General features: G+C 42.2%; 2 protein-coding genes across 2 annotated transcripts in view; one reads left to right on the forward strand and one right to left on the reverse strand.

Moving 5' to 3' along the window:
• Positions 1-3,413, reverse strand: part of LOC117996114 (sugar transporter SWEET1) — a 28,037-nt gene extending 24,624 nt beyond the window's left edge. Inside the window, exons 1-2 of the mRNA XM_069509468.1 lie at positions 3,245-3,413; positions 330-509 (exon numbers count right to left, since the gene is read on the reverse strand). Of these exons, the coding sequence (XP_069365569.1) occupies positions 330-499 (170 nt within the window). The 5' untranslated portion in view covers positions 500-509; positions 3,245-3,413. The remainder of the gene's footprint in view (positions 1-329; positions 510-3,244) is intronic.
• Positions 3,414-4,123: 710 nt separating this feature from the next.
• The window catches only part of l(3)80Fg (dnaJ homolog subfamily C member 16 l(3)80Fg), a 28,777-nt gene continuing 9,289 nt past the window's right edge, over positions 4,124-23,611 (forward strand). Inside the window, exons 1-13 of the mRNA XM_034983998.2 lie at positions 4,124-4,524; positions 4,883-5,059; positions 5,747-5,833; positions 6,288-6,568; positions 7,215-7,395; positions 7,596-7,797; positions 8,574-8,775; positions 9,306-9,565; positions 10,113-10,285; positions 11,029-11,166; positions 11,460-11,561; positions 17,254-17,455; positions 21,128-21,257. Of these exons, the coding sequence (XP_034839889.1) occupies positions 4,370-4,524; positions 4,883-5,059; positions 5,747-5,833; positions 6,288-6,568; positions 7,215-7,395; positions 7,596-7,797; positions 8,574-8,775; positions 9,306-9,565; positions 10,113-10,285; positions 11,029-11,166; positions 11,460-11,561; positions 17,254-17,455; positions 21,128-21,257 (2,290 nt within the window). The 5' untranslated portion in view covers positions 4,124-4,369. The remainder of the gene's footprint in view (positions 4,525-4,882; positions 5,060-5,746; positions 5,834-6,287; positions 6,569-7,214; positions 7,396-7,595; positions 7,798-8,573; positions 8,776-9,305; positions 9,566-10,112; positions 10,286-11,028; positions 11,167-11,459; positions 11,562-17,253; positions 17,456-21,127; positions 21,258-23,611) is intronic.

Here is a 23,611-nt window from a genome sequence, read left to right on the forward strand (position 1 = left end):
TTTAAATGATAAAAGACTGCAAATACTTTTCTTATACATGGCATAATATTGTATATCAAATATTTGAAAAGAGCAACCGCCGAGTTTCTTGCTGGTTCTTCTCGGTAGGAAAGGCATTCCGAACCAGTGATGCCTCTGACGATTCAAAAATACTTGTAAAAGTTTAGTTGAACAAAGAAATATTTTCATTTCATTTCATTTCGTTGGCTACTCAAAATGGTTAACGCTCAATGAGCTACTTGTCCTTGTCATTTGTATGGGTTTACGTAACAGAGACTACCCTATACTAACTTATCTCCGTGGATATAGCGCAGAAGAATGCAACTCACATAATAAGGCCGCCGACGAAGGGCATGATGCCGATTCCCTTGGTGCTCCTTTGCTTGTAGATGTCGTAGCAGATAAAGGAGCCCGAGAACATCTGGGCGATGGTGACGAAGCGTGTCACTTGAGACACCTCATTCTTGTACGGCTGCAGGATTTTGCTGAGTGACTCCATATTGATGGATCTGGAACAAATATTCTTTCTGTAACTACTTCTTAAGCTGTGATAGCCTAGTGGTTAGGACGTCCGCCTTCTAATCGGAGGTCAGGGGTTCGATCCCGGGCACGCACCTCTAACTTTTCGGAGTTATGTGGGTTTTAATTAATTAAATATCATTTGCTTTAACGGTGAAGGAAAACATCGTGAGGAAACCTGCATGCCTGAGAGTTCTCCATAATGTTCTCAAAAGTGTGTGAAGTCAACCAATCCGCACATGGCCAGCGAGGAGAGGAGACCCGCGCTCTGTAGTGAGCCGGTGATGGGTTGATCATGATGATGATGACTTCTTAAGGTGGAAGACACGGTCTGCCCGCGAAATTCTAAAATTTAATTTGATTTTTCGTCATTAAACGTTGAACGTAAATACAATTTTTTATTGAAATTGGTTTTATATTAATCGAATAAAACTGATTTTTCTCTTGGTCACTAACCAATCACAAACATGTTTTCAAAAACATTCGAAATTCAATTCGCAAACATAGTTGCGTTTGTGATTGATTGGTGGCTCAAAGTGGTTAACGCCCACTGAGATTTTTGTCTCTGTCATTTGTATGGGATTACATAAAAGAAGAACTCTCAAGGTTAATTTCTTACCGTAGATAGAATATAGCGTGGAATACTAATAATAGGTTACAAGCATCACATCCTAGAGCTCCATTAGAACAAATAGCTCTCAATTGATCCACGTGTACTAACTACCATTTAATAGTGCGTCACGACACACCCTTCCAGTGACGTCACAACGACTATACCATACATAGGTACGAATTTACATCGACAATCCTCTAAATATCCTCTATGTAAAGAGAATGTAGGTACTAGTGATGTAACGCATATTCGCATTCGCGGATATTCGCATTCGCATTCCGCCGAATTACTGCGAATGTTTTGCCAATACTATAAAAAACTTTGATGTAATAGTTGGTTAATAAAACAAAATTCATTAATTTATTATGTTTTTAAATGTAATAAAAAGTATCCCATTATCAGTCTTCTCTTTAACATTTGGCAACGGGGCTGCCGCAAGGTCACCAAGTCATAGACAAATGGCGCCAAATTTAAACAAAAACTGAATATTCGCATTCACATTTCACATTTACGAATTTTAGCAGCAGATATTCGCATTCGCATTCGAATCCGCGAATGTCCAAAATAAGACATTCGTTACATCACTAGTAGGTACGGTTCTCTTGGCGAACTATGAATTTGTCAAAACAGACAAATCTGTTAGGTACAAAAACTGAATGAAAGCTGGTGAAGCTTTTTTTTTATTCAGATACAAGTTAGCCCTTGACTGCAATCTCACCTGATGGTAAGTGATGATGCAGTCTAAGATGATAGCGGGCTAACCTGGAAGGGGTATGGCTGTTTTTATTAAACCCCTTTGGTTTCTACACGGCATCATACCGGAACGCTAAATCGCTTGGCGGCACGGCTTTGCCGGTAGAGTGGTAACTAGCCACGGCTGAAGCCTCCCACCAGACCAAAACTTTACTGCAATGTACCATTTTGATCAAAATCGCACAGTTTGGACTCAATTTTATGCTGTTTTGTTTGAAAATGAGTTCAAGTGATTCAGTGATTGAAGTCGTTATCTATGGAAGTCATGAACTTTAGACTCAATTTCCATAGAGTTTTAAGCTGTTTTGCTTGCAAATACGTTCAGATTTGTATTCAGGCCAAGAATGCCCAGATCAAAGAAAAAAAAAGTATTTGGATCAGAAGTGTAACTACACCATTTTGTTCGACAGCCCTTCAAATAATGTATTTATAGTTTTCCAAATAAACATTTATCAAAAGTGGCAAATCATTGCATAATTATTATGGGCCATTCATTTTTACTAATTTGAGTGAGGTCAAACTAGCATATTACAAAGTGATAGTTTCTCCACTAGAGTAAAGCATATGATCAAAAATGTATGACATAATCTCTATAAATAAAAATGAATCGCAGAATGTGTTGCTGATCGCAAATCTTGAGAACAGCTGAACCGATTTCGCTAATCCTTTTTTCATAATATTCTTTGAAGTACGGGGATGGTTCTTACGGAGAGAAAAATTTAAAAAAATTCTGAAAAAGAATCAACTGTTAGGCGGTACGAACTTCGCCGGGGCAGCTAGTTACAAATAAAAATCATTTTTATCAGCTATTTTATTTATGGTCTACATTTTTATGATAAGTAGTTATTATCAAAAATAAAAAAACAATATAGGTAGGTACTTACTTAATAATTAGGTTTTTTTGACTGATATGTTGAAAGTTGAAACTTAACTATGTATATAACTAGATATTTAAATAAAAATATTTTTTATACAATTAAACTTTTACAAATATTTTTGAATCATCAGATGTATCTATTACTTAGGTAAATACCTACCTACCAAAATACAATACATGAATTATGTAGCTTAATAATTATTTCAATGAGTAATTATTGTGTAATAAAACAAACACAAAACTAAAACCCCAGATAAGACTAACCAAAAACCTACTTAGTAACTAAGTAAGTACCTACTACCTACATAAATTTTTTTATAGTGCTAGGTTTTAAAAACAAGTAGGTACTTACTTAATTCTTCTTTTCTTTGATTATTTTATATTAATTTACTTAAACTTAGTTTTATCAGATCATAAGAAGTTACCTAAACTAAAAACTTTCCTACACTTCTCTACTAAAACAGTAGAAGTTAAATACTTACCGGTTGAGTTTCCTTGCAAATAAAATGTGAAAATAAAACAGATTCAGATTTATTTATTTGCTTTCATGTAATCAGCAATTGAATACAACGTTTGTTTTAGAAAATGAAGAAAATGCCAGGGGCCACGGGGTCCAGCTCAAACTTCTCCACAAAAGTACTCTGTGTTCTCCACCAAAGAGTAGGTATGTATTACTCCACAGAATAATACTGACATAACATGAGTGATGTGATGACATCTTGACATTGACAATTCGATAAGTCAAACTTTCAAACGTCTTTCAAATAATTTTTAATTAGTTTTAGGATTCTATAGCTTAATACGGCTGTGTTTTTGAGCGCTTGATCTTGTAAGTCTGTATTGTAAGCAAAGAATTTCTAAGTACTACTTCGTAGTAAGTCATCCCCTCGATTGCGGTAGAATGACAGCTAGTTACAATGTCACGATTGCAATCACGACCATGGATATAATCATAATTTAATGAGAAAGTGTGTTTGTTTGTTCGGTTGTTGGTTTGTCCTTCAATGAGCTGTTACTTAGTTACTTTGCCTCTGACTCTGAGTAGTTGACACTCACTTCCATATGTAAAAAGTCAAAAAAGTACTCTGTGCACTCCATTCATCTAAGGTGCACTCACTCACTAGGTACCTATTAGCTACAATCATCGACATAGGAATACACGACCTATCTATATAGGTATTATGTATACGATCTCTATGGGTGTATTCCTATGTCGATGGTTATTTTATAATACTCTTTGAAGTCTTTGGTATGATACTTTGTAATCTGTGGTTAGTAATTTGAATTTGGCATCCCCTGTGTGCTGTATTCCTATACCTATGTTATTGGTCTGTGCTGTAGGTATATATAATCACATTATAATAGGTAGGTACTCTTTGTTGGCATCTGTCATTTAGGAATTTTCATGAATTTTCCCAAGATTTTTACGATTTTTCAGCCATCTCGTTCTATTCTAGGACGGATGAGTGATATGAGATTCTTGAAATTATCCGCTAGTTTCCTACAGTAATGTGTTTGGTCATAGAATAACGATGTCGGTTTGATAATAGTTCTCGGAATAGAACGGAGGTTTGCCTACCCTGGGTCGGTTGTTTCAACTTCATAATATGCGATGGAAGGGCCTGTGTGTATTGTTGTTAGTGGCTGTGGTCCCGATATTCTTGGGCCAGAAGATCGGTGACCCTTACAAGATCCTGGGTATTCACAGGAGAGCGACTTTGCCCGAAATCCGTAAGGCGTACAGGCAATTAGCGAAAGAATGGTAAGTATTTCTATTTTTCTGGTTACTTTATTGATTTTTAAATAATATAGGTCATTTCAAGCTGCCTTCGATTTAAAATTCTTCTTCACACCAGTGAAGTGCACTACTTTGTTATGAAGATGATTAATTCTTCTAAACCTATACTGTCTGGCAAGGAGAGTGTTCATAATTTTACCTTTTTTTGATTTGTTTCTATAGTTCCGATTTAATATAATGATGGATAACAGAACTAGAATATACACTACCGAAAAGGACTGTAATTTTGTAGCCCTGTTAATATAATTTTGTGGATTTATTAAATCGGCAACGTTCATGGAAAAAATCTTGTTATGTCGCATCCATTTTGTTCTTTCCACAGGCATCCAGATAAAAATGAGGACCCAAATGCGGAGTCACGGTTTGTGGAGATTAAGCAGGCTTATGAGCTCCTGTCTGACACAGAGCGCAGACAGGCATATGACTTGTATGGCATCACCAATGAAGATGACCACATGTATAAGCAGAGACATGACTATAGCCAGTATGCTAGATTCAGGTATGGTTTTACATATAAGGAAAAGCTGACTAATTGGCTGACTGATCTATCAACACACAGCTCAAACTACTGGACGGATCGGGCTGAATAATAGCATGCAGATAGCTATTATGATGTAGACATCTGCTAAGAAATGTTTTTTGACAATTCAATTCCTAAAGGGGTAAAACAGGGGTTTCAAATTTGTGTAGTCCATGCAGATGAAGTTGTGGGTATGAGCTAGCCAATACAGTCATAAAAATAATTGAGTCACTCACTGACTGACTCATCAACACCCAGCCCAAACCTTTGGACCTAGAAAGGTGAAATTTAGCATAGAAATTTATAATGTAAACAAGGAGTTAATCCATCCATCCTATCCATCCATCCATCCATCAGCCTGTTTGCGTCCACTGCTGGACATAGGCCTTTCCAAGAGCGCACCACCAATTCCCAAGGGATAGGAAATAAAGAGGATTTATACTAAGAGCCAAGTAAAGCTGCATAAGTTTGTCATCATAATTAGACTTTGAAACCATCCAACCGATGTGCCCCAAATCGGTTTCATTAGAAAGGTAATAATGCAAAGATGGTTTTAGACAAAAAACAATGCATTATAGGCACATTTTTAAGCATAGTATCACACACTGGTTATACAGTAGTAGACTATAACCTAAGTTGTATTATATTGTTAAAATTTTGTTTCAGTAATGACCCGTTTGAGTATTTCAGCACACATTTCAGAACTCAAGATCAAGACATAACATTATTCCATAAATTGTCTGTTACTGCAAGGTATATCTCTGGAATTTTATTAAAATAAATTATTATAACTTATAAAATATAAAATACTGTTAAAATGAGTCCTAATGGACCTCCCTGTATTACTCCACATATTTTCTTAATAATGGTCAAACAGCTCTTATCAAATAGTAACAAAGGTCCAATAATATACAGAACAAACAATTTAGAACAATCTTCAGTTATTTTATGAAAATAATTATGTTTTATTGGTCAACTTTATCAAAAGCTTTGACCAATACTATACGAAGTAAGAGTTAGAGCTATAACTTACAAAATATAACTATCTTTCTTCTTGTTTATAGCTCTATCTAGGATTACGTTGTCTTGTTGCAATTACTATCTTTCTTGTTTATAGCTCTATCTAGGATTACGTTGTCTTGTTGCAATAAAGCTTTATACTATTACTACTTGTAAGGCCTTTATTTCAACTATTTCATCTTTTCAGACATTTTGAAAACAACATCCTAGAGAAGAGCGTCCATACGCCCGCATTAGTCCTGTTCTACACTGACTGGTGTTTTGACTGTGTCCGTTCGGCCACCGCTTGGCGCCGCTTGGTGGAAGCTTTGCAGCCGCTTGGCGTAACGTTGGCCACAGTACACGCGGGGCACGAGGCTAGTCTGGCGCGGCGCGTGGGCGTGCACGGCGTGCCGTGCCTCACTGTCATACTGGACAAGCAAGTGTATATCTACAAGGAGGGGCTCGCATCGCTGCCCAAGATATTAGGTGAGTACAACAGGTCATTTTGTCATGTCATACTAATATGACAACTTATGACAAGTAGGTGTCACACCATCATTGCCAACCCTGCAATCACTGGGCGTGACGCTGGCCACGGTGCACGCAGGGCACAAGGTGAGCCTGGCGCTACACCATGGGCTTGCATGGCGTGCCGTGCCTCACTGTCATACTGGACAAGCAAAAGTATACCTATCTACAAGGAGGGGCTCGCATCGTTGCCCAATTAGGTGAGTAAATCAGGACATATTGTCATGTCATATGAATATGACAACGTATGACGAGTAGGTGTCATGACATCGTTAATAAGAACCCTGCAGTCTCTGGGCATAACGCAGGCCACGGTGCACGCAGGGCACGAGGCGAGCCTAGCGCTTAAACCGTGGGCTTCATGGCGTGCCATGTCTCACTTTCATACTGGACAAGCAAGTGTGTACCTACAAGAAAAGGCATTTATAATATGGGTAGTGATTACATTTAGATTTTAGTATGACAAGTATTTTAACACGTTTTTACTAACTCGTTTTCTTTTATTGTCATGCACTTGAAAATGACAATGTGACAAATGGAAACTAATGTTCGTGGTTCAATTTGGTATCAGAAACAATAAATTTAATTAGTGTTTTTCTTGCAGAATTTGTTCGTTGGAAGTTCCCCTACAAACTGGTCCGAAGCCTCACCGACGCCAATGTGGACTCCTTTGTCAGCGACTTCGAAGACAACAAAGTGAAGGCTCTCATATTCGAGGAGCGACAGAATATACGCCTGAGATACCTCATCACAGCTTTCCATTACCGGGACAGGGTGTCTTTTGCGTAAGTTATTGTCTTCCAAAAAAATTATATGATAAAAATTTCTTTTCAAAAAAACTGACTACCAAAACCACTACAAAGTAAAAACTGGTTAAGTGCGAGAATAATAACCTTTCTTTCGCGTTTTCTTCTTTTCAGTAATCATCAGTACTATCACCTGTCTTCGTTTTATTAACCGGTATAAACAATGTATTATTTTGTAGGTTTGTGGACATAACATCTCGAGATACCCAGAACACGAGCACTCGATACAAAGTCCAGCGCAGTATGGACACCATGGTGCTGTTGAAGGAAGACAGTGTGGAGCCCGCGGCGACTGTGAGCACTACCGAGATTCCCACTCAGACGCTGCGGCAACTCATAGAGGCCAACCAGATGTTAACGTTGCCCAGATTGTCCTCACAGGTATGTGTTTTTAGTACCTAACCTAAAATCATCGTTCAGATGCGATTGGTCCAATTCTCATTTAGTCCAAGTCACCTTATTCGCAGTAGTCCTATTCACAGTTGGTAAATCGCTATTGGTCTAATTCGCCGCTACTAATGCTTGCAGTATCATAATACTGCTGATAAAAAACCGGCCAAGTGCGAGTTAGGCTCTCGCAATGAGGGTTCCGTACCACAGTCGTATTTTTTCGACGTTTTGCGCGATAATTCAAAAACTATGATGCATAAAAATAAATAAAAATCTGTTTTAGAATGTACAGGTGAAGCCCTTTCATATGGTACCCCACTTGATGAAGTTATCTTACTTCGAAAATTGGAAATACTAATTATTAGTTTATAACCACAATTTAATTTTTTTTGTGTTGTTACCACAAATTCACGGTTTTCAGATTTTTCCCCTAATGCCAGCTGGACCCACATACCTGCCAAATTTCATGATTCTAGGTCAACTGGAAGTACCCTGTAGGTTTCTTGACAAACAGACAGACAACAAAGTGATCCTATAAGGGTTCCGTTTTTCCTTTTGAGGTACGGAACCCTAAAAAGACGAAAATATGGCTGAAAATACGAAAATAACTGACGGGAGAGAGATTTGTCCAGTAGTTTAAGCTGTGCGTTGATAGATCAGTCAGTCAGTCACATTTTCATTTTATATACTAAGCATGATACCGTCAAAAGCAAACCTATCTCGCAATAAAAAAACTGCGTCTTCCTGAACGAGGCATCTTGTTCCAGAGCGTGTTGGACACGGTGTGCCCGGTGGAGTGGCGCGCGGCGCGGCGGCGGCTGTGCTGCGTGCTGATCGCGCGCGACGCGCACGCGCACAGCCTGCGTGTCCTGCGTGCGCTGGCGCGTCGCGCGCCCGAGCGTATCCGGTACGCCTACGTGTACGCGCACGCGCAGCCCGACTTCGTGCACGCGCTCGCTAACGGCTCTGGTGAGTTTACGCTTATATTGGTCGAGTTTTCTGTGACCAATCTTTGTTTGACACTTACACACACGCATACCCATACTACAAACTAGCTTATGCCCGCGACTTCGTCCGCGTGGAAATTGGAATACACAAATTTCAAACTCCTATTTTACGCGCTGCACTTTCGTCATCCGAGTTATATCCGTCATCCGTGAGAATACCAGCGATAATCTACGACATATTATGTCATAAGCTCCCATACAAAATAAAAAGGAACGTATTTTCACGGACTTGGATCGGATGAGTGCGTAACCGCCGTTCAATTTTCAAAAAAACACTTTCTTGGTGGATTTTCATAATAGAAGAAAGAAAGAAAAACGTTTATTTCTTAATTTGTGCCACAGAATACATCTTATAACTAAGAATTAGTTATCCCGGCGCACTATATAAGCGTAATAATAAATTTAGAGTAAAAATGGGCTGTTTGGTATGCAGATAGCATACCAAATTTCAGCCCATTTTTACTCTAAATTTAGATACATGATATTTTGCAGGTATCGACATGACAACCCTAGAACACCGTATCGTGGTGATCTGGCGACGCGAAGCCACTCGCATACACTATGAATGGCTCAACGAGACCTGGCCCACTTGTGCCAAATGCCACCCCGACGAGTTGGGAGAGGGCGGCGCGCGGGGCGAGGAGGCGCTGCGGTACCACGAGCGCCTCAACGAGACCAAGAGGGCTCTGGAGCAGTTGGTGAAAAGACTGCTGAGGCCCACTGAAGTGGTGGCATATGAGACACGGATTCAGGTCAGTAAAAAAAAAATTTAAACATCTGTGTGTGCTTCCCAAACTTTTATTTGAAACCCGGCGAACATCGTACCGCCTAACAGTCGCTTCTTTTTCAGGAATTTTTAAATTTTTCTCTTCGTAAGAACCGTCCCCGTACTTCAAGGAATATGATGAAAAAAGAATAAGTGAAATCGGTTCAGCTGTTCTAGAGATTTGCGATCAGCAAAACATTCAGCGATTCATTTTTATATAATTATAGACAAGCTGCCCCGACGAACTTCGTACCGCCTAACAGTCGATTCTTTAGCAGGAATTTTTAAATTTTTCTCTCCGTATGAACAATCCTCGTACTTCAAAGAATATTACGAAAAAAGAAATAGCGAAACCGGTTCAGCTGTTTTCGAGATTTGCGATCAGCAACACATTTTGCGATTCATTTTTATATATAGAATATGATGCTATACATATATATATATTTGTTTTTTCATGTACCGAAATTGTAGTTACATAGTAGTACTAAATTAAGTTACACATTACATTAAACATTCTAAACTCCATTCCTCAGGAGTTGGTGGACGAAGCGGCCGCAGGAGCGGTGTGGCGTGCGGTGAGCCGCCTTTGTGAGTGGAGCGAGCGTGCGCTCTCCGCTCTCCGCACGCACCACGCGCTCTCCGCTCTCTCCGTGCTCGCCACAGTCGCGCTTGTGCTCGCTGCGGGCTACTTCATGGCGTACCTTATGTGAGTGACGTATGACGTGCAGGACGATAGGATATAGGAATTGGTGGACGGGCGCAGTATGGCTTACGTTGCGAGTGAAGCGAACGTGCGCTCTCCGCTCTCCATATCCAACACGCACGAGAGTGCACTCTGCGGGCTACTTTATGGCATACCTTATACGAGTGACGTTCAGGACCAAAAAATAAAATTGTGTTAAGCAAATTCATGACAGCAAAAACTGCTTAGCTAAGTTTAATTGCTAGTGTCTCTATATGAGCACCCCATTGAAGTTTTCTATCCAAGGTTACTCCCAGAAATGCTGTGAATGAAATTAAAAATGTGTTAGTGTTTCTCCATTTATCATTATTGTTTTGTCAATGTTTCTCTTCACCTCGGGTAGTACAAACTCCAAACAGTGCAATATCAAATTATTTATATATATCAAAAATAGGAGGGGACCCAAGATTGAGCCCTGTGGGACACCCATTCAGACAGATCAACCCTGAGACTTAACGTTATCTATACATTTCCTTTGAGTTCTGTCACTAAAATAAGAGGCAATAAATCAAGTGCCACATGTTCGATACCATAATGTCAAGTGTCAGTTACAAAGTTTTGTGATCAACGCAATCGAATGCCTGCAATAGGTCACAGACAACCCTAATATTCTGTGAACGCTCCCAAACATCGTAAATGTAGTTTAGATAGCTTTGTACCTGCAAAACGTCGGATCTCCATAATAATGCTGTCTCCTCTTTTGCCAGTCGCGTTGAAGAAGAATCAGTTCAACGGCAAAAAGAGGAGCGGCGTCGACAGAATGGCGCCAAACGAAACAACAATGATCTGCAACCCGAGATGCGGCTGCACGAGCTACGAGCCGAGAAATACAATGGATTAGTTAGGTGAGTGATCATCATCATCATCATCATCATCATCATCATCATCATAATCATCATCATCATCATCATCTCACCGCCTGGTACGGGCACGGGTCTCTTCCCAAGTGTGGACTGGCAGACCCCACACATTTCTTCAGGTCTTTAACACTGGAACTCATAGGACAGGAGGTTTTTTAGGGGACCATTCAGACTAAATGTGTCATATTCAACCTTAACACATTGCATAAAGGTTGAATATGACACATGTCATCTGAATGGTTGATGCTTGTTCAGCATAAAAAATAATTTGATTGCAGGTTGCAGAAGCCGGGTTGCCGAACAATTGTGTTGTTGGTAGACATGCAAAGTCGTGTACAGCTGCTGTCTAAGTTCCACAAAATTGTGTGGCCGTATCGCAAGTAAGTTTTATTTTTTTATATCTAATGTAACATTAAAAAATACTTTATCTACTTATTATTAATTACTACCACAGCCTGAAGACTGATCTAACATTTAAAATAAATACATATAAACCTAAACTAACATTCAAAAGAATTACTTACGAACCTAATATAATTATTTATTGATGTGCCTCCGGAAAACATACAGCATTTATGTATGAAGAAGCAATTATGTACTCACCGCATATATGCGCGCTTCATCCATAAACATGTATATTCCTATGCAATAATGTAGTTTACCTTACCGGATATAGGGGCGCTAGTGTCTCACCCAGCAAGGCAGTGAGCCGCTGCCATCTTGGATGTCATAGCGTTGTGTACTTTCGCCGCGTGCGCGTCGAATCTAAAATTATATCGTTAATCCGTCTTCCTTTGCAAAAAAATTATTTTCAATAAGTGCAATAAATGTGATAATACGGTGATCATGATATATATTTTCTTATTATTTCGTAATATTACCGTGGGGACATTTTGGTTGGACCCCACGTGCGCGAACAATGTCGATAGGCTACGTAAGCTAATCGATCTGGTGTTTCGCGCTTATTGGTGCCTGAGAGGGCTCTTGAAAAAGGGGATACCTCGACATCCAGCAGCGATTCAAGCAACGAGCAGGATTGAGAGTGATTCCCGAGAGAAACGGCGAGAAATTACCAGGTAACGATCGATCCTCGGATCGATGCGTTATACAACCAGGTGAGTTTTCTTACATATCTTATAATGCATTTACCATATTGTGTATCTAATGCAAATGAGATGCTAATTGAGAAACCAAATTAAACAAATGGCGATTTGGTTGACGAACGTGTCGACACCGACACCGAAATCTAAATCTGGATCTAGGTTTCTTTAATACAAATTTTGGCGAGGAAAAGTCCCAATGGTTACCTATAATCGGTTATTGAATCTATTTATTTTATGTACAAAGTTAATTGAGTGCAATTTAAATTTTACGCCAGTGAATCGAATGATAACATTTTATCTCGCCCACGTGGCGAGATGTTGGTTATAACAAGACATTGGTTAAATTGCTCATTTAAAGGGGTTTCGTAAACTGAAAATAACGGAGAACTGTACTCACTAAACAATAGCTAACACTTATTTGGCCCCACTGATGACATCATGGCCGTTACCACCAATGCTTTATTATACCAAACAGAACTCAGTTAAGAATCCAGATACCCCCTTTAATAAATGACTGAAACATTCAGATGATAAAGTCGCCCTTTGGTCTAAGTATCTCCTGCATTTTTATTCTTTTGAATATAATGATTAGCAATAAAGATGGTTAAATAAATAAATAACATTCAGCAAATCATCTTTGTCTTAAAAATTATCAGAACAAACTTTACAAATTGTTTGGGTAACAGGCGAATGTATAGCATAATATATTATGTAAGGCGCAGGAGATGAATATCAGACAGAATTTTCATGGAGATGTTTATTTTAAATACTCTAAGGAAATTTTGGATACGGTATTTGCATATGTCAAAAGTGAATGGTTTCTCAGTGATGGCTGAATGGAGGGTCTTCCACTGGAAGCCTCTCGGACCTCACATATCTGATATGTGAGGTCCGCACCCTTTGTTAGTTTTGGGTGTGATAACCATTTTAAATTATTGATTAAGCTGGAAAAGTACGTCAAATCATTGTGACGTCACATGCCAGTGTTTCATGGGGCCTCGCGTGCTGAGCGTGTGTTTTAACGCTTTATAGGATACTGATTTGACTAGTTGTCAAATACCGGATTGGCTTTTAACAATAGTGACGAGGTTCTTTTTGGATAAAGCAACACTCACTGCGTTTATGCAATCCCCTGGTGGCCCATATTTATAAATATTACAGCTATAAATGCCTACAATTGAAAAACCTATCCAACACAATATGTTACAGGTTATGTAATGACATTCTAATATCGTTGGCAAGCTTTTGGTGCAAACAGTTTTTGTAAATGTCAATTACGGTATTTCGAATACCCTAATACAAGAAACTACCCCCGGTAATGCCCACAAAACAAATAATGCAACATGCAACCTGGTCACCTGTCACGACTTAAATGACACAAGAATTACTGGACCAAAACTAGTAGAAGTGGTTCACAAGGAAATGCCCAGTTTTATCTCCGAGCTTTTTCTGCGGAAGGAAAGCGTTGGATCGATGCGTCTGATTTTCGACCCTCGAGAACGAAACAAATTTGTGAAACAAAACTATCCCGTCTGATTTGTCATACCGGTTCGTAGCTTTCTACAACAAAAGTTGGACAACCTGTCTAATTTTTGGGTCTGGCGGCAGCGCCCCACCTGTAACATGCTCGGTTGCGGAAACCTTGCATGCGAAGGAATGTCGAGTGCTAGTCTACCTAGACGACTTCCTTCTGGTCAATCAAGACCAATCCAAGTTATGTCTTCAGGCTGCGGAAGCCGTGAGGCACTTGGAACTTCTGGGCTGGCAATTCTGGTCAACTAAGACCAATCCAGGTTATGCCTTCACGCTGCGGAAGCGTGAGGTCCTTGGAACTTCGGGGCAGGGGGATCAATTACCAAAAGCCAACGTCCATACCATGTTGAAGACACCGGTTCTCGTCCGATCACCGAAGTTAAGCAACATCGGGATCAATTACTAAAAGTCAATTCTAACACTCACACAAGACCTACAATACCTGGGTATTCGTTGGCAGACTATAAGAAAATTCAATGTTCTTGCCCATAATAAAGAGTAAAAAACTATCAACGAGACCTTTGAGAGAATTATTACTGAAAATATCTGAAATCACTCTTCACGAAATGCAACGGTTGCTAGGACAGTCAGACTTCGCCAGTTTAGTAACTCCCAGAAGCAGACTACATTCTGATCAGATCCAAATACGCCTCAAACGTTTCGATAATATGTTTTAGACTGCTGAATCCACAATCGTGGAACAGGGAATGACATGGCGGCGCGGAACCACATGTCTCAGGCTGCCAATATGTACACCTAAAACCTGCCATCCACTGCTTGGCGAATAATGCCTCTGATTGGCTTTTAGTGCCCAATTAAACGGGAAATTAATGCCAGAAACTTGGTGAGTGCATCAAAAATGATAGCACAGCAATAGAAGGAACTTTATGCAGTTATAGTGGCAATTGAAGACAGCACAAGAACTCTGTAAAAATCGCAAGTCTTAGTTCAATCGAACACTCATTCGTTCACTCACTCGTTCGTTCTAACGTTCATTTTAATGAACAAAGTCGTGGGTTTTACTGATTCTAACAATCGAACTCCCGCACATAACAGATTACATTATTGGCTCAAGGCTGTCACGAGAAAAAACCTCCCACAGAGTGTCATCTTTTCCCTCAAGCGCCGTCCGAGATCGATTTGGTTGCAGCACAACAGATTACTGTAGTAGGGAATAAAGATGGTGTGATGTCTTTATCGACTGCAAAGATTGATCGGCAAGTTATAGATGCTTTCAACAGGTCATTGAGACATCAATTTAGCATGGGTGTTTTCTTCTCCAAACTAATTGCCAAAAGTACTGACTTACTTGAACAAGTGCAGCTGGGGTGTACTTAAATGTGGCACGTGAAAGACCTTTGGGCTTCAAGATTTGAAAGCAGAGCTCAAATGAACTATAGAACCTATCAGGGACTCTGATAGATGTCACGACATTAGTGTCCACCAGACATTTACACGGAAGCTGAAAAAATTGAGGATGGGTGCCCAAATAAAGGAGTAGTCTATACGAGAAGTAAAGAACAGGTGCTTGTTTACTACTAGGCAATTATTGACGTGGCTAAACTCAAAATTACTAAACCATTTATCATACAGGACCTTAAGGTAGAGCTCAAGCGCTAACTACAGAAGCTCTCATTTAAGCACACACTTCCCGAGATATCTAGACGAACCTATATGGACAATTGTTGCCCTGGAACGAAGGGTTGACAACTGAAAGTCTGTGTCACCGGGAAAAATATATTATATACTTTATTTGGCCCAAAGACTGACACTCACTCTTAACATAAATACGGATGGACACTTTCAAAACATAATAGTATAACAGAAAACATAATTCTCTATTAATGGACTAGTATACTACAGTAGTACTACATGTATGTCTTTGACACAGGAAAATAGGTCAAGCAGAATGAAGTTAAGAATTTAAATATATTGTAATCTTTTTATCACCAACTGTAATGAAACTGAAGCCGCATCACGTACTGTAATAGATCACTGGAACAGTTCAGTTCTTAAGCAATGTGGCAGCATTCCTGTATCCCCAGGGATTCATCAGTGGATCAACAGTAGTTTCTTTGGGGACAGATAACCAATCAATGGACGATATACTCGTATCTCGTGGTAACTGGAGATTACCAGACACTCTTGTTGAAATCATTATTGCCCGGAGGAGATCTCAAAATAACTGAAGCTTATTTTTCAATATAATCATTATATGGTCCGGTTTGAGTTTTAGTAATCCTTATCAAAATTACAGACATAAATCATTTAAATTGTTTGTCTTTTAGACATTATATTTTAACTTATTAACCCTGGTTAGAAATAACAATAACTTTAATAGGTGACAATGAATGAAGGGGACGTGGTTATTTGATCTAACTTAACGATTAATATTTTTGTTATTCAATTGACAGATTAACTCCCTTTGATTCATCATAGCGTTGTGGGTAATACATTTCACCAGCAGATAACAAACACGTCTTCATACATGAATGCTGTATGTTTTCCGGAGGCACATCAATATGACGGTTTTACATTACAATAAAACCGATATTATGTGCCGAGAGGGAAAACATACAGCATTGCAGGAACTTCTTCCTGGTGAAGACTATGACATCCAAGATGGCAGCGGCTCACTGCCTTGCTGGGTGAGACACTAGCGCCCCTATATCCGGTAAGGTAAACTACATTATTGCATAGGAATATACATGTTTATGGATGAAGCGCGCATATATGCGGTGAGTACATAATTGCTTCTTCATACATAAATGCTGTATGTTTTCCCTCTCGGCACATAATATCGGTTTTATTGTAATGTAAAACCGTCATATTACTATCGATCACATCGCAGTCCTTGTGAGTTCACTTAGAGTGCAACAAAACAGGTCGATCCGCTCTGCCACGACGTTTAGAGTGCAAACAAGTTCTTATATTGTTACTACCTTATGCTCGCGACTTCGTCCGCGTGGACTACACAAATTTCAAACCCCTATTTCACCCCCGTAGGAGTTGAATTTTCAAAAATCCTTTCTTAGCGGATGCCTACGTCATAATAGCTATCTGCATGCCAAATTTCAGCCCAATCCGTCCAGTAGTTTGAGCTGTGCGTTGATAGATCAGTCAGTCAGGCAATGCTTTTATATATTTAGATTTTGAGCTAACATTGTTTTTGTTAAACATCAATTCATCTCCATTGCTATCCACAATCAAAGTCAAAGTCTGTTAATTAAAATCACTTAACAAGTCTCTTTTAATAGATATTTTCACACCCACAACTTTTTTCCATTAAGACTCTGTCACCAATCAGATTCTTAATAAATGACGCGAGAAAATCATATCACGCCATCTTTTAAAAATCTGATTGGTCGGCTGAACACATTTCTCCGCTTCACTTAAGTTTTTAAGAAACCGGGTCATATGCAAATTTTTTTCGTAGGAACAAAACGCTCGTGTTCGCGTATTTATGCGTGGAACGCAACGTGGAATGGTTTCGGCGCGTGCTGCAGCTGTCGCTGGGCGGCGGCGAGTTGCGTGTGAACGCGAGGAACTGCGTGGGCACCGTGCTAGCGCTCAACCCGCACCGCAAGTACTTCTGCATCTACCACGCCAAGCATCCCGAGTGCACCAAGCCTCATAAGGTGAGCATGGAACAACGCTGCAGCTGTCGCTGGGCGGCGGCGAGTTGCGTGTGAACGCGAGGAACTGCGTGGGCACCGTGCTAGCGCTCAACCCGCACCGCAAGTACTTCTGCATCTACCACGCCAAGCATCCCGAGTGCACCAAGCCTCATAAGGTGAGCATGGAACAACGCTGCAGCTGTCGCTGGGCGGCGGCGAGTTGCGTGTGAACGCGAGGAACTGCGTGGGCACCGTGCTAGCGCTCAACCCGCACCGCAAGTACTTCTGCATCTACCACGCCAAGCATCCCGAGTGCACCAAGCCTCATAAGGTGAGCATGGAACAACGCTGCAGCTGTCGCTGGGCGGCGGCGAGTTGCGTGTGAACGCGAGGAACTGCGTGGGCACCGTGCTAGCGCTCAACCCGCACCGCAAGTACTTCTGCATCTACCACGCCAAGCATCCCGAGTGCACCAAGCCTCATAAGGTGAGCATGGAACAACGCTGCAGCTGTCGCTGGGCGGCGGCGAGTTGCGTGTGAACGCGAGGAACTGCGTGGGCACCGTGCTAGCGCTCAACCCGCACCGCAAGTACTTCTGCATCTACCACGCCAAGCATCCCGAGTGCACCAAGCCTCATAAGGTGAGCATGGAACAACGCTGCAGCTGTCGCTGGGCGGCGGCGAGTTGCGTGTGAACGCGAGGAACTGCGTGGGCACCGTGCTAGCGCTCAACCCGCACCGCAAGTACTTCTGCATCTACCACGCCAAGCATCCCGAGTGCACCAAGCCTCATAAGGTGAGCATGGAACAACGCTGCAGCTGTCGCTGGGCGGCGGCGAGTTGCGTGTGAACGCGAGGAACTGCGTGGGCACCGTGCTAGCGCTCAACCCGCACCGCAAGTACTTCTGCATCTACCACGCCAAGCATCCCGAGTGCACCAAGCCTCATAAGGTGAGCATGGAACAACGCTGCAGCTGTCGCTGGGCGGCGGCGAGTTGCGTGTGAACGCGAGGAACTGCGTGGGCACCGTGCTAGCGCTCAACCCGCACCGCAAGTACTTCTGCATCTACCACGCCAAGCATCCCGAGTGCACCAAGCCTCATAAGGTGAGCATGGAACAACGCTGCAGCTGTCGCTGGGCGGCGGCGAGTTGCGTGTGAACGCGAGGAACTGCGTGGGCACCGTGCTAGCGCTCAACCCGCACCGCAAGTACTTCTGCATCTACCACGCCAAGCATCCCGAGTGCACCAAGCCTCATAAGGTGAGCATGGAACAACGCTGCAGCTGTCGCTGGGCGGCGGCGAGTTGCGTGTGAACGCGAGGAACTGCGTGGGCACCGTGCTAGCGCTCAACCCGCACCGCAAGTACTTCTGCATCTACCACGCCAAGCATCCCGAGTGCACCAAGCCTCATAAGGTGAGCATGGAACAACGCTGCAGCTGTCGCTGGGCGGCGGCGAGTTGCGTGTGAACGCGAGGAACTGCGTGGGCACCGTGCTAGCGCTCAACCCGCACCGCAAGTACTTCTGCATCTACCACGCCAAGCATCCCGAGTGCACCAAGCCTCATAAGGTGAGCATGGAACAACGCTGCAGCTGTCGCTGGGCGGCGGCGAGTTGCGTGTGAACGCGAGGAACTGCGTGGGCACCGTGCTAGCGCTCAACCCGCACCGCAAGTACTTCTGCATCTACCACGCCAAGCATCCCGAGTGCACCAAGCCTCATAAGGTGAGCATGGAACAACGCTGCAGCTGTCGCTGGGCGGCGGCGAGTTGCGTGTGAACGCGAGGAACTGCGTGGGCACCGTGCTAGCGCTCAACCCGCACCGCAAGTACTTCTGCATCTACCACGCCAAGCATCCCGAGTGCACCAAGCCTCATAAGGTGAGCATGGAACAACGCTGCAGCTGTCGCTGGGCGGCGGCGAGTTGCGTGTGAACGCGAGGAACTGCGTGGGCACCGTGCTAGCGCTCAACCCGCACCGCAAGTACTTCTGCATCTACCACGCCAAGCATCCCGAGTGCACCAAGCCTCATAAGGTGAGCATGGAACAACGCTGCAGCTGTCGCTGGGCGGCGGCGAGTTGCGTGTGAACGCGAGGAACTGCGTGGGCACCGTGCTAGCGCTCAACCCGCACCGCAAGTACTTCTGCATCTACCACGCCAAGCATCCCGAGTGCACCAAGCCTCATAAGGTGAGCATGGAACAACGCTGCAGCTGTCGCTGGGCGGCGGCGAGTTGCGTGTGAACGCGAGGAACTGCGTGGGCACCGTGCTAGCGCTCAACCCGCACCGCAAGTACTTCTGCATCTACCACGCCAAGCATCCCGAGTGCACCAAGCCTCATAAGGTGAGCATGGAACAACGCTGCAGCTGTCGCTGGGCGGCGGCGAGTTGCGTGTGAACGCGAGGAACTGCGTGGGCACCGTGCTAGCGCTCAACCCGCACCGCAAGTACTTCTGCATCTACCACGCCAAGCATCCCGAGTGCACCAAGCCTCATAAGGTGAGCATGGAACAACGCTGCAGCTGTCGCTGGGCGGCGGCGAGTTGCGTGTGAACGCGAGGAACTGCGTGGGCACCGTGCTAGCGCTCAACCCGCACCGCAAGTACTTCTGCATCTACCACGCCAAGCATCCCGAGTGCACCAAGCCTCATAAGGTGAGCATGGAACAACGCTGCAGCTGTCGCTGGGCGGCGGCGAGTTGCGTGTGAACGCGAGGAACTGCGTGGGCACCGTGCTAGCGCTCAACCCGCACCGCAAGTACTTCTGCATCTACCACGCCAAGCATCCCGAGTGCACCAAGCCTCATAAGGTGAGCATGGAACAACGCTGCAGCTGTCGCTGGGCGGCGGCGAGTTGCGTGTGAACGCGAGGAACTGCGTGGGCACCGTGCTAGCGCTCAACCCGCACCGCAAGTACTTCTGCATCTACCACGCCAAGCATCCCGAGTGCACCAAGCCTCATAAGGTGAGCATGGAACAACGCTGCAGCTGTCGCTGGGCGGCGGCGAGTTGCGTGTGAACGCGAGGAACTGCGTGGGCACCGTGCTAGCGCTCAACCCGCACCGCAAGTACTTCTGCATCTACCACGCCAAGCATCCCGAGTGCACCAAGCCTCATAAGGTGAGCATGGAACAACGCTGCAGCTGTCGCTGGGCGGCGGCGAGTTGCGTGTGAACGCGAGGAACTGCGTGGGCACCGTGCTAGCGCTCAACCCGCACCGCAAGTACTTCTGCATCTACCACGCCAAGCATCCCGAGTGCACCAAGCCTCATAAGGTATGTATACCATTTTACTGCGATAAAGGACACCAAAACATTAAAAAGAGTGATGAAAAGCAAGGACGGAGCCGGGCAGGGGGAGGAGGGTGATTCTTAGTATAACTGAAGAATATACCAAGAGTGATAAAATGTTAAGATGGGAAGGGGAGGGGGGGGGGGGGTTAGGTAAACTGAAGAATGTCTCGTCAACGTAATAATGTACCGTACCAAACTTTCAACGAAAAAAGGGCCGATTTGAGGTTAAAAAGATACGCGACCGCGACATTTGGTAGATGCCATCTACCAAATGTCTTATTGAACAGGTATTTTAATAATAATGATGGTTGTTAGAGATTTTTTACGAAAGAAACTACCGTTTACGAAATATGACTTTGTATGTTCTGACACACACTTGACCAGTTATTTTATTTCCAGCGCATGAGTCGCATGACCGTGTCGCTGGGCGGGCGCGCGGCCGACCCGGAGGCCGGCGCCTTCATCGGCTTCACTACCGACCCCGACTCCTCTGACGAAGACCACTACGACCCCCCGCTACTGTTGCAGGGTAAGTGTTATTCGAGATATTAATATCAAAGTAACATATACACCGCTTAGTAACATATATTTTTATAGACTTTATATACATATTCGTCGTCTATTCCTCTCTTATTTACTGTTGTATTTTCATTTATATATATTAGGGTGTCCCTTATATGGTCGAAAAATTTTTTTTTGCAGTTATCAAAACGCATACCCTCCAATTTTGTTTATTATACTAAGCTTAACTTAAATATAAAATTTTAACTTCCTACGTTCATGTTAACCCGTGCCGACAGGGTCCCAAAGTTTATGTAAGATGGTGTCTTTGAGTACTTCTTAATAAATAGCTAGGTCGTCGTAAATATGAATGTTGTATGTAAATATTGATGAAAAGACAAATTTAAGTAACACTTTTATTTATTAAACAGTTAAAGTTACATAATTTATTCACAATACTCTCTTCTTAAGGTCCCTTTTTTACAGACTAGAATCATCTTTTTGTGTTCTTGAACACAGCGTAATAAAAACTGCTTTTGCTGAATTTTCAAACTCGAAAACAAATTTTGCGCTTGATGGATACTCAATGATTCAGCTAAAACAATAAGTAAAATTATAGATAGTTCGATCAGTTCGATAATCATCACGCATAATACATTATTGGAGTTTATGCTTAAAAAAACGTCGCCAATGCGTTAATAGTTGCGTCATAAAGATATTGTTTTACAAAATCACTGCATGTTACGATAGAACTAAGGTCAATGTTTTTCCAGTTGTCTTTAAACTTTTAACTAGGTGGATTTTTGATTAAAATACACTTAAGAACCAATTCATAAACATAATAGCGGCAAAGAAGAGTATCATCTCTCTATGTAATTTTTGTTCCAAAATTACACAAGTTCCATTCAAGCTGCCTGTATTGGATAATGTCGTATCCCAGCACATTATTTGTACCTAACTTATCATTGAGGTTCTAGTCACAAAGTGCGTTTGCAACTGTTTTAGCTTGATCTTTGTCAGATGAGATGTCCAGTTTTAGTACTGCAAGGAAGTACTGCTCCTTTTCTCCAAATGAAGTAAGGATTGGCAGGCATTCTTTTTTAGAACTTCTCACAGGCCAGGAAACAGTTTTCCATCCCAGTAAACAGTAACAATTTCGGGCACGTTATACTGAAAATTATTTTTTATGAAATCCGCTTTATCCTTTCCCATTTGTGTTCGAATTCGTTGAATAAAAGGTCCGTTGATTGGATAATCGTCGCAATTATGACCTATTGCTGGCAGGCATATCGTGTAGTTCTACTAGTTCTTGAGGTGGTATAATGCTGTGTAAAAGGACGTCAATTACCTCTGTGAAGACGTTTGCCTGAGACTCTTTTTTCTCTTCTTCAATCTTTCTCTGTCTTGCCCTTTCATCCTTTTCAAGTAACTTTTCTCTACACCCAATAAACAACCTGGACATCACCACCACACCAGCGTGTATGATATCGAATAAATTATCCAAATCTTTTTGAAAACTCTCCTCGCAGCTTTTATAAGCATGCTGTGCTTTTTTGCACCCCTCGCCAGACTTGGTAAAGATCCACAAGCTTCTTTATACAGCTAGGAAGAGCTTTGGTGGGTATTTCAGCCTTCAGAATGTAATACACTCTTGAATGATAAGATTCGTGATTTCACTAACACTTTACTTGATTTCGCGAATGTTAAAACAGAACTGTGAGAACTTGATGGTTAGACGGTAATTTCGTATCAGTTATTTGGTGATTTACCTGAACAATTAAGAAAATACTTTTTTACAACGCTTCTCCATTTCACTGAGATCTTTAAAATATCAAACAATACGTGTTAATAATGATAGGTCGAGATAAATCGACAAATAGAGCGTGCGTGGGGTGGCACCACGCGGCACTTGCAGCGCAACTTGTATGAACATTTTTCCAACTCAAGTCGGCACGGGTTGCAGTTATCCAAATAAGGAAAAAATTGATATTAGGGTGTTTTAGGGTCAAATAAACAAAACTAGAGCCTATGCGTTAAAAAATTCAAACTTTGAAAAATAAGGGACACCCTAATATATATATATATATATATACATACGTATATTATGTGTATTTACTTTATTTAATTAGTACACCCCTTCCGCTTTCTTTAATTTTTATAATATCCTCTACCCTAAGGTTGCCTGGAAGAGATCGCTATTTTAGCGATAAGGCCGCCTATTGTACATGCTGTATTTGTTATATGTCTATTGTTTTTGTTTTGGTGTACAATAAAGCATATTTTACTTTTACTTTACTTTTACATATGTACTTTGCGCCCAGGCATAGGCTCCTTTATAAAGCGCAAGTCCGACCACAAAAGAATTATTGCTCTCACCTTAAG

This window comes from Maniola hyperantus, chromosome 3 (assembly GCF_902806685.2).
Source record: "Maniola hyperantus chromosome 3, iAphHyp1.2, whole genome shotgun sequence".
Lineage (NCBI taxonomy): Eukaryota > Metazoa > Arthropoda > Insecta > Lepidoptera > Nymphalidae > Maniola > Maniola hyperantus.